Source organism: Ctenocephalides felis, unplaced genomic scaffold (genome assembly GCF_003426905.1).
Source record: "Ctenocephalides felis isolate EL2017-DRISC unplaced genomic scaffold, ASM342690v1 CF-g0.4_SCAFFOLD_00845, whole genome shotgun sequence".
Classification (NCBI taxonomy): domain Eukaryota; kingdom Metazoa; phylum Arthropoda; class Insecta; order Siphonaptera; family Pulicidae; genus Ctenocephalides; species Ctenocephalides felis.
The window spans coordinates 89653710-89674719 of record NW_020536999.1 but is presented as its reverse complement, the minus strand read 5'-3'; the positions used below and the strand labels follow the sequence as shown (position 1 = coordinate 89674719).

Below are 21010 nucleotides of genomic sequence, written 5' to 3'. Positions count from 1 at the left end.
TAATTATTGTTTAGATTTTATTTCAATTAAAAGCAGCAAACGTTCAATATATAATATCGTTGCTGTTCATAATCAAAATTAATAAAAGCAGCAAACGTCCAATTTATGATATCGTTACTGTCCAACGCCCAAAATAATAAAAACATCAGCAAACGTCCAATATATAATATCGTTGCCAAAATAATAAAAACAGCAAACGTCCAATTTATGTATCGTTGCTGTTCATCACCAGAAACAATCAAAAGAACAAAGATAGCAAACGTCCAATTCATAATACCGTTGCCAAAAATAATAAAAGTAGCAAACGTCTTATGCTTATTTATCTATAGTAGCTAACGTCCCATTCATAATATCGTTGCCAAAAATGATAAAAGCAGCAAACGTCCAATTAATATAATATCGTTGCCAAAAATATAATAAAGGCAGCAAACAAGCAATTAATAATATTGTGTAATAAATCTGTACCTGATAATGTCCATCACCAATGAAGATCCTAATTGAGGACAGAGGATGTTCCAGAAGATCTGTTTTGGTGTCATTGTACCATTTTGATGAATTATTGGCCCATATCTGTAATTAAAAGAGACTTAAATTAATTAATAGAAAAACTATTTAGCATCGCATTTAGCATTTAGCAATTATTGTTTAGATTTTATTTCAAATAAAAGTAGCAAACGTCCAAGTTATAATGTCGTTGCTGTTCATACTCAAGAGTAATAAAAGCAGCAAACGTCCAATTTATAATATCGTTGCCAAAAATATAATAAAAACAGCAAACGTTCAATTTATAATATTGTGTTGCTACTGTTTAATGACCAAAATAATACAAACAGCAAACGTCCAATTTATAATATCGTTGCCAAAAATGATAAAAGCAGCAAACGTCCAATTTTTAATATCGTTGCCAAAATAATAAAAGTAGCAAATGTCCAATTTAAAATATTGTTGCCGAAAATAATATACAAACAGCAAATGTTCTATCAATAATATTAAATATATTAGTACCTGATGGAGATCTTGATCAAGAATGAATGATGAAGATGAGGATCTTGGATGTTCCAGATGAGGATCTTGGATGATCTATTCTGATGTCATTGTAACTGATGATGGCCTATATCTGTAATTAAAAGAGACTTCAATTAATTAATAGAAAAACTATTTAGCATAGTAAAAATTATAATTATTGTTTAGATTTTATTTTAATTAAAAGCAGCAAACGTCCAATATATAATATCGTTGCTGTCATAGATAAAAGAAGAGTATATAATATAGTTGCTGTTCATACTCAAAATTAATAATAGCAGCAAACGTCCAATTTATGATATCGTGCTGTCCAACGCCCAAAATAATAAAAACATCAGCAAACGTCCAATTTATAATATCGTTGCCAAAAATAATAAAAGTAGCAAGTTTATTTTAGTTGAAGACGGCAAACGTTCAATTTATAATATCGTTGCTGTTCATTGTCAAAAGAATAATAATAATAAAAGCAGCAACATTATGATATCGTTGCCAAAAATAATAATAACAGCAAACGTCCAATTTATAATATCGTTGCCAAAAATAAAAAAAACAGCAAACGTCTCATTAATAATATCGTTGCTATTTATCGCCAACAAATAATAAAATGAGCAAAAGTCCATTTTATATTATTGTTGCCAAAAACGATAAAAACAGCAGTATATTATTATTATTGCAGATACGATTGTAATGTTAAAATTGCAATTGAAAATTTCGTTAGTTGACAGTTTGGCCGCCATTTTGTTTTGGTACAAGACAGAAAAACTCAATGTTATTTTTTTTGCAAAAAAACTGTACAGACCCATTTTTTAGTGCTATTAGATACAAGATATCAAACTTTATCAAATTTTTATTAATAAAACGTCGTTGAAACACTTTATTGTTAAAAACAGAAGAAAACCATTTGTTGTGGTATGGCCGCCATCTTGGATTTTCCAAAAACACAAATTTTAAATTGCGAAAAAAATGCAAAAATCTCAATAAATAATGGGAAAAAGTGCAATAATATTAAATAAACATACACATATTTATCGTAAATCAACAAATACAGCACGCATACGACGTTTTAAAACACGCCAAAAATCGTTTGCATCAGAACCTGACGCAGTCACTTATCCTGTTAATAAAACGCAATAATTGCGCAAAATTATATGAAAAAAGAAGTACTCACCATTTTAAATGCACGATGCACACCGGAACACACTTTTTAGACACTGATTTGTTTTAAAATAAATAATATTTACTTATTTGTTGCACTGCACTGCGCGGAGATGTTAACAGTTCGGAGGGTGACACGCTAATGAGCTGCGAGCTGATTAACAGCTAAATTAATAGCTGTCACGCAAATTCAAAATGGCGGATGGTGAGAAAAACATACCTCGGCTCGAAATTTCGATTTAAAACATACTATGCTAAACCAAGTTAAAACACAACACCGCACACTAATTATGCACTTTTGCTTCAGTAATTCAACTTCATAACATAGGATTAGGGATTACGCACCAACAAACAATTTCAAATAAAATCATTGAAACCACACTAAAAATAAAGTTTATCACCATTAATTAACACATTTCTTTCGCTAATTTGAATAAAACCTGGACATTATTTAGCAAACTGCAATGGTGCAATTTTAATAATTATAATTGAGAAGTTTTCAAATCTATTTGTTGAAGTTATGTTTACTTATCTATGAAATGAAGTACACAAAAAATTGGTGTAGTGTCACCAACATAAAAGTAATTTAATTTGTTGCACAATATATTTAAATAAATGAAATACACATTATATATTAATCATAGATAAAAGAAGAGTATATTAATTATAATTCAAATAAGTATTGCTTAAGCACTCTAAAATAGTATTATAATATTATATTATATATTTACATTTTTGTGTAATTTTTTCTCTCGTATGTCAAAACCAGCACCAACGTTCATTTTGTAAATGCAACAAGTACTTATTATTTAAATTTAAACCTTAGTTTGATTATTTGTGTTTATTGAGAACAAAATATAAAACTTGATGCATTAATATAAAGGGTATGTTAATAATTTCTTAGTTCAATAATATTAGTATACAGTAAGTTTTCTATTTACAACAAGCATATATGCACAATAAGATGTTCTATTTTGCACATTATCTAATTATAAAATCAACTATATTGAATTTCACCATGAAATTACGCTTATTTAGGTTTAAATGAAGATATTACACACAATCTGTTTACACAGAACAACATAACCATGTTATGACTATAACATTTGCACAAGTACAAAAGCGAGGCAATATATGAAGGATATTTGTATTTACTGATTTAACTGGTAAAAACATAATACATTAATACTATAGGTATGTTAATAATTACTAAATTTATTCATAAAGTTATTAGTATAGGTACCACAATAGATTTTCATCTGCCTTATAAACTTCTCTATCTTCACACGATTATTAATTATAAGAACAACTATATTGAATTTATAATGAAATTAAGTTTATTAAGGTTTAAATGAAGATATTACACACAATCTGTGTACTCGGAACCAAATAACCATGGATACAATTCATAGAAAGACAAAAATGAGCTATTCGTAAAGGATATTTGTACTCGCAGGTATATAAGCCACAATTTGAAGATAAATTACATGAGTTTATTAAGATTATATCATTGAATCAAGAGGAATATAAAAACCTAATACATTAATACAATTGGTATGTTAACAATTATTTAATTCATTCATTAGATTTATATAACAAAACTTATTCATTAGATTTATATATATCTAACAAGCTCCTCTATATTTGCACGATTCACAAATATAACTACAACTATATTGAATTTGTAATGAAATTTAATTTATTTCGGTTTAAATAAAGATATTACACACAATTTGTTTACTCAGAACAACATAACCATGGATACAATTCATAGAAAGACAAAAATGAGTTATTTATAAAGAATATTTGTACTCACAGATATATCCACAATTTGAAGATAATTTATACAATGAAATTCAGTTTATTTAGGTTTAAATGAAAATATTACACTCAATCTGTGTACTCAGAACCAAATAACCATGGATACAATTAATAGAAAGTCAAAAATGAGTTATTTATGAAGGATATTTGTACTCACAGGTATATTATCCATAATTTGAAGATAATTTACATGTGTTTATTAAAATTTCATCATTGAATCAAGAGTAATATAAAAACCTAATACATTAATACAAAGGGTATATTAACAATTACTTAATTCATTCAGAAACTTATTCATTAGTTTAATATAAGTGTAACAAGCTCTTCTGTCTTTGCACGATTAACAAATATAACTACAACTCTATTGAATATATAATGAAATTAAGATTATTTAGGTTTAAATGAAGATATTGTACAGAATCTGTAAATTCAGAACCACATAACCATGGATACAATTCATAGAAAGACAAAAATGAGTTATTTATAAAGGATATTTGTACTCGCAGGTATATAATCCACAATTTGAAGATAATTTACACGAGTTTATTATGATTTTATCATTGATAATACATTATAATACATTAATACAATGGGTATGTTAACTTAATTACTTAATTCATTCAAAAACTTATTCATTAGTTTTTTATATGTCCTAAAAGTTTCTCTATCTTTGCACGATTAACAAATATAACTACAACTATATTAAATTTTGTAAAGAAATTTAGTTTAGTTAGGCTTAAATGAAGATATTACACACCATCTGTGTACTCAGAACCAAATAACCATGAATACAATTCGTAGAAAGACAAAAATGAGTTATTTATAAAGGGTATCTGTATTCGTTGATATAAAATCCACCACGTGATGATCACGTACATCCTCGAATCAAGAGAAATTTGCAATCCTAATACTTAAATACGATCAGTACGTTAATAATTACCTAATTCATTTTAACTATTGTTTATAATATAAATAAATATTTAAATAAAATAATTAGAAAAATTACTGCATCAGCAATCAAACAATGTGTTTTTTATGAAAAGAATTTATTATAATAATTAATATGTATAATAAATATTAACTTGTTAAACAAATCTTATATCTAAGGGTTAACAAATACGTGAAGTGTCTTTTAAACATATGATATGGCAACATGAAATTGAACAAATAATATCACATGCAGGTTTAAAACATGGCAAAACATCATCTAAATATTATTTAACAATTTAAATCATTTTTGGCAGATCTCTTAGATTCTGAAAAGAAAAAAAATACAAATCACAATAATATTAATACTTATTCATATTTAAAAGAATGTTTTTACCAGGACACCAAGTCAGATAGTCAAGCTTCGTTGCAGCTTGATATTCTTCCACTAATTCCTGGACAACTTGCCGAGAGTCATCCAATTCTTCAAAAGTATCGTTGAACATTGTCATACCCATGCGCCTGAACTGATCTATAAAAGCTTCTCGTTTCCTTAACTTATCAAACTGACTTATGGCACGGTCAAACAACTAAAAGATAAATGAAATTTGTTAGAATAATTACTTTAAAATTAGATTTTTATATATTTTACTTACGGAGCAAATACTGGTATGGTTAGCTAACATCAAACCGCTAACTCTATGTGCTGTCTGGACATATGGAGAAGACTTTGACAAGGCTACTTGGATACTAGAAGGGCCCCAAGGTATCCAGTTTATTAATTTACGTTCTCGGATTCGTTGAAGGCTTTTGTGCACTTGTGTAGGGTCTACTTCACCCTAAAAATATAATAGTCATTAAAATAAATAAAAAAAATGATATATGTACAATCGCATTATATAATTAAAAATATAAGTTTTTTAACAGGCGTCCACCTAATCATTAAAAAGATACCTAAATTATGTTTAAATAGATCTTTTATAAACTTTTATATGTTTTGACTTTGATAAAACTTAAAAATACATAATACATACTTTAATATGAAAATGAAATAAGTAGAAGTTAAAAACTGATTTTTAGTCGATCCATACTGTTTCTTCAGAATTTGTTAACTTTAATAACAATGCTTTAGTAGCAATTCACAATTGATCACATCACTTAACTATCATTTCCAAATCTAATTAGAATTGCATGGATTTTGATAACTTAAAGAAAAATAATATATTGGAATTCTATTTTTTTTCAATTTCAATAACAACATCATTATTTATGTTGTTAGTTTTGTATATTTTTTTAATGGTATTTATGTACAACTTCACTTTAGTTAGCGTTACATAGCTAATAGAAACTTCTTAAACACTACTTTCTCTTCCTTTTTGTTTTAATAACTATGGCATAGATTTTATCAAAGTTTTGAAGACAACTTTGCCTCACTTTTTAATTAATAGAAGTAAGTAAGTATAATTATATATCAATTATTACAGTATAATATTCAAAATGCTAATATAGCATTGTGATGATAAACCTATCGGGGCTTGTAGAAACCATCATGTTTTAGGCTGCAGCAATCTTCTCATAACATCCAGCACTGTAGTTTTTCTAACATTTACAGTCTAACAAAAAACAAACAAAAAATCAATATTATCATAAACTCATCTTTTGTAACTACAAAAGTGTTAATATTTACTACTCACATCGTTTTCTGTAGACAATGGTGTGTATCCGGTCATTAAGAAATGTAACCGTGGTGTTGGAATCAGGGGCGCAATTAGTCCAATCAGATCATTATTCATGTAGGAAGGATATCTATAAAATAAATATAATATAATGGTTGGATTTTATTTTTATTTGTACTTACTAAAAATTTTATGTAGATTTTAATTACTTTTAAGTTAAAAGTGAGGGATTTGAAAATCAAATTAAAGAAATAAAAATGAATTAACCAAATATATAATAATAGTAAATAGAAATATTAATAATGATAATAAATAAATAAAATAATAATGACACAAAAAATAATACAAAAATAATTAATATCTTAAAACAAAACAATTACTGTTTAATACGGAAAGTTAATACATAAAAGAATTAATAATGATAATAATAAAAAATAAGAGTACAAAAATAATGGACATATAAAACAGAACAAAATTTAGTTTTTTTAAATTACATATAAAGTTAAAAATCAAAACAATAAATAAATTAAATACCTTATAATAATAATTTATAATAATAATAAATGAAACTAATAAATAAAAATATTAATAATGGCAATGATAATAATAAAATTTATATCTAAAATAATAAAATATATTTTATGGATAAATTGTAGCAGTCTAAATTTGCAAAATTCTAGTATATATATATTTCTTTATTTTTTAATATTTTGCCCTAATATTTTATATTTTACCTTAGAGTGGTTGTAGAGACTGACATAATTGTAGAGACTAGAGTATTGATTTGAGTAAACGTAGGATTTTGTATGTGCAATCGATCAGTAGCAATCCGATTCAAAGCAGTGTTGTCCAGCACAACAACACAATCAGCAGAAGACGTGAGACGCTTCAAAGTCAACATGGAATTGTAGGGCTGAACAACCACATCACTAAAATGGTAACCGACAAAAATATAATAGAAAATTAAAATTAAACTTTATTATTATAATATTAACCTCATTTCTTCTTGGTTAGGGAAAACGCTGTAAGTCTGCACAAGTTTTTTTGGAAATCTGTCTGATAATCTTTCAAGAATATAGGAACCCATTCCGGAACCTGTGCCACCAGCAATGGAATGACATAAAACAAAAACCCTGAAAAAATAGTGTATAAATTATTGTTTAATCCAGAATATCTATAATTATCTTTTGAAATACAAATATAGCGGTAAAAATAGAAGAGTATTTTTAAGTAAAACTTCTTCAGGCGCGACTAGGGTGTAAATCCGTACAAATGCAACGGAAGTGCGTTACGGCAGATAAGAAACTTCTTTAGGTGTACGGGTGTAAATCCGTACAAATGCAACGGAAGTGCGTTACGGCAGATAAGAGTAGATAAGATAAGAGTCGAGTGCCAATGATTCGTCATTCGCTCTCGATGATATCATTTCTATACTGGTCGATTGTGATTAGTCGTCGTGTATGTGAATAGAGATCTGTCGTTGTATGCGTACCGGCATCAACGTTGTATGCGTTCCGATATCAACAAGGAAATCGGCATAGATAAATAAACATTTTTAAGTTACATCGTAGTACAAATCTTGATTTAATGAAAAATGCCTGAATCAGAAGAATATTTTACCCTGTAATTCAAATATTTGTGCCGTGTACTAAACGTAAGTTTATTGATTAAAAATTATTTCTATATTATTCGTAGTTTCTATAAATCTTTGAAGTTATTAAAATGGAAAATATTTTCTAGGCAAGACAGATATTACAGCTGTTCAAAGAATGAGATTATATCGCCAGCGAAAAGGTAAAAAAATACAAGCAGTCAATGAATGTATGTTAATTTTAATTACATGAAGTTCTCCAAACACAATTACATGATGAGTGAAGTTGCAAAAACAATATTTGTTTAGACGTTGTTTAACATAATCCACTGTGTGAACGAATATTATAGAATTTATTAATCAGCAATTACTTCATTTCTCTAATAAAGGTTCATTTCTAAATGCTAATTACAATGACAGACCGATCATGTCATATTTGAAGTATGACTTTAATTACATTATTGTTTTCAAATATTATGGATATTTTTAATGCTATTATAAATATATAATTTACAATTTATCATTATATAAATGTGTATAATGGTTGACACTAATCAATGTGTGCATCACGAGTGTTACCATATTACTAATAAATATTATTCAAAATTGCTATGTGATGTATTTATTTTTACTTAAATGCCATCTTGTACAGTAGCAAATAAGTTTTACTTCAATCGCGTGTGAACCTTACGCGCACTCTTTTTTTGTTTGTTGGATTCTCATTAAAAATATTGTGTGATCTTTTAAATATTGCTAGCAAATTGAATTGTTATTCTATCATCTTATTCCTAATAATCCACTAAGTATTAACCTTTCCCACTCGGATGCCGCCGCTCCGGCGGCAAAAACCATGTAAATTTCGTAATTCGCGAGCGGAAAGGGTTAAAATCAATATACATACTATTAAACAATTATTGTTAAAAATATTTTACTATTATCATTTATTACCTCAAGGCTATCACTCCCATCAGCTTCTCGATCAATAATATCAAACACTTCTTCCTGCAATTTATCACCCTGTTGGTAACCAGAAGCCCAATTATTACCAGCTCCGCCTCCATCTTTGGACAAAAATATATTTTCAGGATTGTATAGCTTAGCATAATCTGAATTCATTATCGAATGGATGACACGGGGCTCCAAGTCCAGCAGCACTGCTCTGGGGATGTAATGGTCATCATCGGCCTGGGATAAGAGAAATATGATAAATGATAGTTTTATTTTATAATAATCATCTTCGGCCTGGGGTAAAGAATATATTTATATATATATATATATTAGGGTGGTCCTTAAAATGGTCATTTTCGAAGTTCCTTGCTCCCAGAGGCTCAAATGGTTCCAAATAGATAAAAAACAATTCTCTTAAAGTTTTAGCTCTTAATATTAACGTTTAGATAGAGCGCAATTCAATCAAATTTTTGTATGGAAATAGCATGGAAAAATTTTCAAATATTTTAAAAATGATTTTTAGATGTAATTTAGCGAACAAATGAATGAATAAAACTCATTCATTTGTTGCTAAGTTATACCTAAAACATTTTTTTTAAATTTTCAAATTTTTTTCCATGCTCTTTCCATACGAAGTTTGATTGAATTGCGCTCTATTTAAACGTTAATATTAAGAGCTAAAACTTTCAGAGAATTTTTTTTATCAATTTGGAACCATTTGAGACCCTCGGAGCAAGGAAATTTGAAAATGACCATTTTAAGGACCACCCTAATATATATATATATATATATATATATATATATAAATAAATATATGATAAACAGAGTAATTTATATTTTAGCACCAACCTGGTAAAAGTATACATCTTTTCTGTCAACTCCGTCTGTGGCAAAACTTTCTAGAACGCCTGAAGGAGATATGCCGTGTTCTAAACATAATCGTTTCCAGAACTCAAAACCAACTAAAATAATAAAGTATTTATTAATAAAATAAATCTAGATAAATTAGTATAGAATAGAACTTTATTAAAACTCAATAAGATCATAATGGAAATTGTATTGTAGAAAAACTCATTAACACGAGATCATAGCTTAGATTTGTAATCAAGAAGTTGTAACTTTTACAAAAGTTTTGTTATAACTTTACTTATGACATGAATAGTTATAATAAATTATATTACTAGACCATAATTGAAATTGTAGTAATCAACATTAACAAAGGATCAAGGCTTAGATTTGTAATCATTACATGATCCTTTGTTAATGTTTTTCCTATGATTAATACAGTTTCAATTATGGTCTTCTAATAATATAATCTTATTATATACAAAAACGTTATTTAAAGTGGTGCAAGTGTTACTAGAAACTCAAAATATCAACTTTTTTGAAATCTTAATATGAAAATGCACTTTTTGGCATATTTTTCTCAAACACGGTGCTCTGAAAGATCTCATCTGTATAATTATATACTCATTGGTATTTATAAAACATTTTCTAGGTTATATTATTTTTAATTTATGTTATTTAAATTTAGAGCCAAAATTTGGTATCGATCAAAGGAACATTTTGCCGAATAACATTTTTCCAGTTATAATTTCCCAGAATTTATCGAAGATTAGATAGTAATATATGATAATGGTAATATCCGGTGTTAAAAAGGTCCACCATTGATGTGTCAAAAACCAGTGAAGTTGAGCATTGTTTAACAACAATATTTGAAAGTAGAGGGAAAGAGATGTATAACCAGCTATAACCTTGATTCTTATGCTTTGCTATCGGGAGATAAACGATAATCTTTGAAAATCCATAATAAAAGTATTTTCTTCCGTTGGTAGTTTTTTAGCATTAGCTAAAAATGTAATTATTTTGTAAAATACCTTTAAAATTAAAATAAGACATTAAAACGGTTTGCCACCTGGCCGTTCCAAGTTATTACACCTTTAAGGTAAAAAGGTCTAGATAACAAATTTTTGAAAGACAGCAAAAAAGCACATTTCTATAATGATAAAATAGCTGGCAGTTTTACTGAACGTAGTCAGATAATTGGCTTTATTTTTATCATATAATTAATATTTGCTCAAAGTCAAATTGGACATTTGTGCCCCACCCTGCTCTACATATATACTTTTTATTAAATTTACTTTCATTCATCGAATGTTACTTGAAACTTTTCAAAAAGCAGGTCAAAGAAAAAATACTTCAATTCATTCAAATTTTGTATAAACTCAGTAGTATTATTTACAATTATACACAAAATCCAGAATCCAAAAAGAATCAGGAAAACTTGAAACGTAATCAATAAGTGTATTGACAAAATATAGACAAACTAATGGGGTTTATTGTTTTTATAATAACTCAGAGCTTTCAAACAATACATCCTTATACACTTAAAGTATTAATATTTTTGATTCTCTAGAAATTGTTTATAATATACGTTACTTAGCAAAACAACGCTTGCTGGGTCAGCTAGTTTATTATAAATATTATAAATATTTGTGCCGTGAGTGAAATTATTACAAAACTTTTGTAAAAGTTACAACTTCTCGATTACAAATCTAAGCTATGATACTTTGTTAATGGTTTTTTCTTTGATTAATACAATTTCAATTATGGTCTTATAATTATAATGAATTATATTATTTGAAGACCATTATTGAAATTGTATTAATCATACAAAAACCATTAACAAAGGAGCTTAGATTTGTAATCAAGAAGTTGTAACTTTTACAAAAGTTTTGTAATAATTTCACTTATGGCACGAATATTTATAATAAATTATATTATTAGAGAGAATCATAATTGAAATTGTATTAATAATAAGAAAAACCATTAACAAAGAATCATAGCTTAGATATGTAATCATTACAAATCTAAGCTTTGATTCTTTACACAATTACAAATCTAAGCTATGATCCTTTGTTAAAGGTTTTTCTATGATTAATGCAATAACAATTATCGTCTAATATTATAATACATTATAAATATTCATGCCATAAGTGAAATTATTACAAAACTTTTGTAAAAGTTACTACTTCTCGACTACAAATCTGAGCTATCATCCTTTTTAATTGGTTTTTCTATGATTAATACAATAACAATTATGGTGTAATATTATAATACATTATAAATATTCGTGCTATACGTGAAATTATTACAAATTTTTTGTAAAAGTTACAACTTCTCAATTACAAATCTAAGATATAATCCTTTTTAATAGGTTTTTCCTATGTATAATACAAATTCAATTGTGGTCTTATAATTATAATGAATTATATTATTAGAAGACCATAATTGCAATTGTATTAATAATAGGAAGAACCATTAACAAAGGACCATAGCGTAGATTTGTAATCGAGAAGTTGTAACTTTTAGAAGAGTTTTGTAATACTTATAAGACTCAAGTGGTTATTGTTATAAACTTGTGGGGAAAGTAAATATATTATTATAAAAGATATAAAAAGCACAAAAATTGTCAAAAACTTGATGATAAATAGATCAAATTATAATATATTCCTTTCAACGATTCTGTTACTATTACCATTGTTTATTTGTAAACAAATTGATTGATTTATTGTTTATTAGTAAACAAATGGTAATTTGACAGATTTTGGTTATGATTTTAAAGAATCTTTAAACAAGCCTCAAGCAACATAAAATACATAATTTTACATAGAATTCCATGAATAAATCACATAATTCTTAGAACAACCACAAAACATTCAGGTATTTATCATTTATCACATTTATCATAAATCAATTAGCCTCTGACATCTGATACAAAATCACACAAATGCACAAACATATATAATTATTTGAAAATTATAATTTATACTTTGGTTTCCGCACTGCCCCAACTGCAAAGTTATCATTTCACTCGGCATCTTGCTTTATTTATTTATATTTTATTAACAATTAAAGATAACTTATGCAAAAACAACGACCGTTCATGTTGTTTTGACAGCTTGTGTTTCTTGAGCAGGTTAGCCAACCGTACAAAGATTTCTGAACATAATTTGAATTCTTTTTGAATTTATGTTATGTATTTAGTAATTTAAATTAATTTAAAAATTAATTAGTTAACTAAATAATAATAAAAACAAATAAACAACAAATTTTGAAATTATTGAAGTATAAAAATTTGGCGCAAAAATTTTGTGCAGCCAACATAAAAGTTACAGCTGAAGTTATCGTTGAAATTCAAATTTAAAATATAGAATAAAATGTAATTTAAAAAAAAGTAGTTTAAAATGTTATCTTTCTTAAGATAAACTTCCCAATATCTCTTAATTATATCTTATGATCATATGCATTTGAACTTAGAACATACAATACATTTTTATAACTACATGTAGTCCAAATTTAAATGCATTTCCTAGGCCTATAATATTTGTTGAGACTATGATCCCTATTCAAACAAACTATATTCAAAGTTCGTTAAAATCGTCAAAACAAATCGTTTAAACATTGTTTATTTGTTTAAATGAGTTGTTTTAAAGGAGTAAATACACTTTAAGACTCTAGGGTGTATAAACAAAGATTTATTAAATGTAGATTACACTTTCTAAAATCAGAAACATATCTAGGATAGAGTCCATAGATTAGAGAGGCATAAGAAGAGTGAGAAGTAGAAAAGAAGAGTCTCATAATATTTCTTCTGGTATCTTCGTGTCTTTATGATACTCTTTGTCCAGGATAGTCCATATTTAAATGAAGAGTAAGAGGATTGAGAAGTAAAAAACAAGAGTTATCTTTCTTCGGGTATCTTCTTATCTTTATGATCTCTTTGTCCAGGATAGAGTTCATATTTTAAAGAAGAGTAAGAGAAAAAAACAAGAGTAGAAAACAAGAGTTTCTTTATCTTTCTTCGGGTATCTGCTCGTCTTTATGATACTCTTCATCTAAGATAGAGTCCATAAATAAAAGAAGAGTAAGAGGAGTAAAAAGTAGAGAACAAGAGCTTCTTATTCTTCTTCGGGTATCTTCTTGTCTTAGTCCAGGATAGAGGTTATATTTAGAAGAATAGTAAAAGGAGTAGGAAGTAGAAAACAAGAATTTCTTTGTTGTCGGGCATCTCCATGTCTCTATGATACTCTTTGTCCAGGAATATAGAGTCCTAAATGTCCTAGTGATGTCCATACCAATAGAATATGGTATATGGAAGTGTAAAAATGGCATAACACAATAATTACGAAGAACTCCCAATCTTCACAAAGTGACAAACTTCTTCTACGAAATAAAATAAATACATGTTGAATATGACCAAATTACTTAAAAAAAATATTTTATTATTAATATTTCATGGCATCAACTAGTGCCATGCTCAGTTAAAAAAAATCTAATTAATCCTCTACAATTAATTATTATGTATAATACAACACACAATGGAAAATACATATTGCAAATGGGTCCGAATGTTAATTTGTGTTCATTTGATTAAAATCTTTCCTATTTACTTACCAGAGTCTCTACATAATGCTTTTTTATTTCCTTTCTGTAAAATTATATATCAATTCTTGCTCTCGTTTCATGAACGAAAAATATCCATTATCTAATAACTTATTTTATTTATTTAGTTTAAATATTTTTTTTTCCTTTAGGTAATTAATAATTGCAAATTATTTCTACTAAATCACTAATATTTGTATTCAAAAAAAAATACACAAAATACATTTATATTGTTCCACAATTAGTTAAAGCATTTCTATATTGTCTAAAGACACATTTCATTTCCAACACTAATATATACACAGTTATTAATAAAAATAATGTTTCTTTATAATAATTAACCTCTTGTATCAATTTCCATCTTGCAGTTTCAGTGCTGTGACACACTTTGATATATATGGCATCGTATTAGCCTTTGATTGCACCCCCATTCTAAATAACGTTTGCAAAATCAGCAAACTATGCTCTTGTAAACATATTATATAATCCTGAATTCTTTCCAAGCTGCTGGTTCTAATATCAGGATCACTAGACTTCAAACTTGTCATTAAAGATGTAAAGCATATATTTGTGCAAGGTAAACTCTGCGGTGAATATTTTAGATGTCTCAACAACAAGGTGTGGCTTAAGTTACGTACATTTTGGCTTGTAGAATTTATTAATGCACAAATAGGTTCTATTATTTTGATTAATAATTCAGGTTTTTTGTTTGTTATGTGATCTAGTTCTTGCAAAGCTGCTATGACTTCATCAACTTGCACTTTTGATAAAGAGTTTGCTAAAGTGTTGAATTGTATCGGGCAAGGTTCTGCTTGTACAGGTAGAATGTTCATGGTGACCATTCCCATCTCCAAACACATTTCTTCGATGTTGTTTTTATGTGCTTTGTGCTGGTGTAAAAGGCTGACACCGTTTGCAATGTTCTTTAATTTTGTAAGTGTGGTAAAGTTATGTGTAAATCTTGTAGAGTACTGGAATGTGTTTTTATATAACCCAAAGCACGTTTTGGACAATAGTTTATATAATTTTGTAACAAATTAAAGAATCTAACAGCTAAGTTTGTTAAATCTTTGATAAAACTTATGTGTCTTCTAAACAAGTTGATGTACAATGAAATTATGATTTCTAGATCTTTTTGATGCTCTTTTCTAAACAACATTGGTGTCAACAACTCCAAAATACCTATAATGTGATTAAACAAAGCTAAATGATACCTGCTTCTAAATTGTGCAAACTCCAAATGTATCCTGCCTTGCAACGAGCTAGCAATCATCGACAGGTGTCTCAAAAAATATTTGGATGCACTGCTGATACTTTTCTTGCCAGCATATCTAAGTCCTGAGACTTTCGATGCCAATCTTTGAGTAAAGGGGTTGATGATAAAGCTGTGAATATAGATTGGCACATTGTATCAATTTTACAACTCGTTACAGAATGTTTAACATCAGTATTGTTTACCACAAAGTTCAAACCAGGTTGGTACAAAACAATAACAGGCATTATCATGTACAATTGGATCAGAAATTGTGCAACAACCTCTACGTCTTTCAATTTCTATGTCTTTACGTATCAGCTGCATGTACAAATACTGCACAACAACTTTGACAATATGCTGATCGTTCCTCATACAATGCAAAAGCAAAGGCAGCCTCAAATCAATTCTTTTGATCACATCATCTTTGGTGCCTGTTTTGTAAAAACACAAAGCTTCAAGCAAAGCGTAATCCAGGACTGTCAGAATTTTGTGTATTGACAATTCCAAAACATCTTCTGTAGGATTACGTTTGGAAATAACTTTGTCACGGCCTTGCCAAAGTTTTGGGTTCGATATTAAAGTCATTAGGAAGTCTAAAACTGCTGAAGAATCGTAATCTAAATACGTTTTTGATAGTAGGAAATTCACGCAGTGTGCTAACGTGGACCAATTGGCCTGGTGCGTTAGTAAAGTAAGTAAATACGGTCTGAAGCCCTTTTTATCAGCTTTGCTGCTAAACAACAAGTCCATTTGCACTTTGGAATTGGAATTAACCATGTTAGGTTCGATTGCAGCAACCCAATCGATCAACATGCCGTTCTTTTGACTGCGTTCAATCTGCGTTTTGAAGTCACTTTGGGAATCCAGGTCACTATCATCTTCCAATAACCAGGAACAAATACAATCAACGATTTGTGAATCTTGTACGTCATTGTTAGCCTTATTTAAAACTAAATCTTTGATGTAAGACTCCAAATTTTCGATAGGGGTTGTTTTTAAATTTGTTATTGTGTTGATACCACTTTTCGGCGCATCATTTTGCAAAATGGTGTTTCTTAACAACCGGTACAACACTTCGCTGGTGTCAAACATCACGTTCGTTTTAATAATGGCTTTATGAAAAATACAGAATAACAAGTCTTTAACGAACTCCGAGCTGTTGGATAGTAATAAATGAAACAACGATAACAACAACGGAGATTTTACAACAAACAAACTCAGCAGTCTGTCATCATCCAAGTCTTTTATAAATTTCAAAACCTGAAACAAAACAGAATTGGACCTCAAAGTCTTTTCCTTCTGTTCCACGGCTATTTTCCTCAAAATCCAACTGGTGTATTCTGTAGAACTATTTGGTTGTTCAAACAACATTTCATTGAGAACAGAACGTAAAGATCTTTGTTGCATTTTTGGTTTGCAGAAGACAGGATTTTTGTGAATATAAGATGTAATGTCGATATCTTGAAGACGTTTTAATAAAATTATGGGATACTTCTCTTCTTTGATGTTGCAGACTCGAAGGAAGACTTTGCCATCAGCCACTCCTCTCATGTGTTGGACAGCTATGCACATGCCGATGAAGGGCTTACCGTTTTCCATAATCTGGAGAAGAATAAAATCACAAAAAATAAATATAAAGCTATTTTGCTTTAAAGCGAGCTGCATGAACTTCCTCGAATAATCAACTTATTCAATAAAAATTGAGATCAAGCTATTTAGGTAAAATAAAAAGTTGTGCGCTAAAACTTGGCTTTTCTGCTAATTACAAAGAAACGGCTCGGCAGATAATTACGCAAAACTGAGTTAACGTCAATCCTCATCGAATTACATCCAATTTTTGAAATCGGTCTAGCCGTTATTGAGAAACGGCCCGGCCAATCTTCGACAAATTCTTATTAGCACGATTATCAACTGATATCTTTCGTTTAAATTTTCAAAATCGTTGAAGAATTTTCGCAAAACATTGCAATTACCTTCTAATTATAAAGAAACGTCTTTACCGATCATCAAGCCAAACAAATCAACGTGAGTCCTGACTAAATTTCATCAAATTTTATGAAAGCGGTGCAAACCGCGTACAAAAGATCAAATTTTATCACACCCATTAATCAATATCGGAATTACTGAAAACATTGACAAAATACAAAAATAGACAGTAAATTTTCTGATGAAAAAAGGGCAGTTGATAAAAAAAACTCGGTCTTTAATAAAAAAAAAAACTCTTTTTTCTACCTGTCCAGCACAAGCTGCCTGTTCGCTAGCAGCCCAATTATCAAGCACCTTCAAACATTTGCCCATAGATTGCAACGAGTAACCAAATGATTGCATGAACATCAACAGTTGAACTGGTCTGATAGATCTAAGACTTGCATCAACCAATCTCTGGACAGGTGATTGAACCATCCTCAAAAGTATCCAATCGGGATAGAGAGAAGTCTCTTTTATTTCATTGGTTGTTGCATCATAGGTAAATCCTGAAAAATGTTTTACAAATATAAGAGGATGAAATTAATATATCATATGAGATTTATCTCCTACCTCTGGGTACTAGTTTAAGGTCTGCAGGAAACCAAGCATCAAGCAGCATCTCATTAAGACTCCTATCACCTCCATCGTACGTCAGCAGCAAAATCATGGCATGAACAACATTCAAAACCATAAAACACTCCTCACCTGTACTCCATTTAATCAAATACACGTCCTGCGCGTCCTGAGGAAACACATTAGTCTCATCTCCTCGTGGGATTTTTACCCTGTTCAAATAGCTACAGTACAAAGTGAGCAGAGAAGTTTTTGCTTCTTCATTTAGTTCTCTGTTGGTCATGATGGAATTCATTAGGATTACTCTTTCAACTACCAACTGGGCCAAGTCAAGGACCAGCTCTGACATTTCTTCTTCAGAGCAAGTTGTGGTGTGTTGAGCTAAGAAACGAAGATAATGGACAATGTTTTCAGGAATCATGTCGATTTGGCAGGCTGCTCTGAGGGCCGTTATTACCTGGAAGAAGATAACACAATGATAATAGCTGATACATATGAGTTATGTTTTATTTATTACCTGCGTCCGGATATGTTCAAAATGAGGCACCATTGGCAGTTGCTTAATCAGCCATCCACTTCCTCTTGTCTCTTCTGTGCTAACACAACTCAAGAGCATCTTGAGTCCTTTAACCGATTGCATCCTAGATGACTTTTGAGGAGAAGCAAGTCTTCTCAAGAAATAATCCAACACCTCACAAGCGGTCTGCGGTGAACACTCCGGATTGGTCACCAGTTCTTGTAAGTGATGAAGTAATTGAATATGTTTATCCTGGTTTCCTCCTGCAGGGCTCAACAAGAACTCACACAAGCACTGGACTGGTAATAAAGAAACACTTTCTGAGTTTTCAACCAACTCTGCAAGCCAGGGCATGCTTTGGGAGTTTCCTTGACGTTGGATGATGTCCATTAGAAAATCAGGTTCTCTGGACCGACAGAATAAGTGACCAAGGTTATGAGTTTTGTTTAAAAGTGCTAAGTTTTCCAGGACGTTTGATGTTGGTTTTCTTGGAGGACCTGTAGGGTCATAACGCATCAATTGGTTTACCAAAAGACTCGTTTCTTCCGTAATTTTCATTTGGGTAGTAGCAGCAGCTAAATGAGTTTCTAGTTCTATTATTTCCTGTTTTTCTAAGCGTTCTATCTCGCGTTCCTCAGGGAAGTTTTGGCCGCACAAAGATGTTGGCGGAGGATACACAAATTGGTTCGTGATACACATTTCCATTAAAGTCCTTAAAATAGGATATTGTTCCCAACAAACGACTCCTATAGACATTGGATTGTGAGCTGCTAAAATTAAAACAATACCCCAAGCTTTCCAATAAGGCACCGTCACAGCTAATGTGGGAGGTGAATAGCCGTAAGGCAAAGTTATGTTGTCTGGGTAATGATATTGTGTCAGTCTAAACAAGTTGTCTATTATTTCAACTTTATCAAAGTGCATTAAAGGTAAATAATCTTGCGTCAGGTCCCCTGAACGTTTAACCATCTGTTCACAGATTTCCAAAGCATCCATCGGAGGCATTGGACAAGATTTCTGTTGACCAATCTTACACAACCTCAACAAAGTGTTCTGGTGTACACGAACTTCACCAACCAACTTAAAAAACAAACCGCGTTCAGACTCCGGAGGCCAAGTATCAATTTTAACATAAGGCTCATAATTGTTTTCTAAAAACAACAATTTTCGTATGTGCCCTAAATATTCTGGTGTAGGCGGTTTATACAAACCAGGAACTACTTTCTCCATCCAACGTATTGCCTCGAATTGGATCCTTGACACTTGCAATTGATACGATTGCAAAACATTCAAGTCCTTTTTATCTCCACGAGAGCATGAACTGGAAGCTTCTTTTACTTGTGGTGAGATTCCTAGAAGCATGCAGAGACAGAATAAGTCTGAGATGGATGAGAGTACACGGTCACGAGCGTCGAAGTTTTCTACATTGGTGTTGAAAGCTCTGTCTTTGGAAACAAGAGTGAAACAAAATAGGTATAAGTTGACGTCGTATCTTAAAGCGCGGACGAGTTCTCGCAGGAATAATCTCAAAGCACGCAAACAGTCGTCACGATTTAATAAGTATTCTTTGTAGATTTCTGCTAAAGCAACAGGAGCTTTGTCTGGTTGCTCCTGGAACATCAAAACAACCATAGAGATGTTGTTCGGGTTTCTAGCGTTCGAAAACTCGTTGAATATTGTATGCTTCATTAACAAATTCATTATTTCAACATTTTCTTTAACAATAGCTTTCAAACAACTAAGATAACTGTTGCACAACGGTTTTGTTTTAAGTCTAATCTTGACATACTGTATGACAACTTCTATATCTTTCTGTGTCTTTGTTCCAAAATTATAGCATAAATAAGCCAACAACTCCTGAGCTGGCTTCATCAATTTAGCATTGTGCAACCAAACTTCCAACCTGGACACTGCTAGTAATCTGATCTCAACCAAACCACAAGCAGCTGACATCAACTTCAATGTGTTCTTGGTAACAAAATCAGTTGGAGACGTCCTTTTATTTATAGAATCTTTAAGCATCTCAACCATGTATGCCTCGATACCATCACAATTGGCGTATCTTTTCATGATCCTTGCCTCTATGTCTTGAGTTTGTTTCAAAGGCATCG

At 30.0% G+C, this 21010-nt stretch overlaps 1 protein-coding gene and 1 pseudogene across 1 annotated transcript; both read right to left on the bottom strand.

Moving 5' to 3' along the window:
• Window positions 1-5118: 5118 nt before the first annotated feature.
• On the bottom strand, window positions 5119-13095 carry LOC113373684 (annotated as a pseudogene).
• A 1689-nt stretch (window positions 13096-14784) lies between these two features.
• Window positions 14785-21008, bottom strand: LOC113362942 (integrator complex subunit 1-like). The gene is given in 7 exon segments (XM_026605436.1): window positions 14785-15509; window positions 15551-15876; window positions 15879-16009; window positions 16059-17443; window positions 18074-18315; window positions 18380-18839; window positions 18900-21008. Coding segments are annotated over 7 exon segments (5226 nt in total). The 3' UTR covers window positions 14785-14936.
• Window positions 21009-21010: the final 2 nt, after the last annotated feature.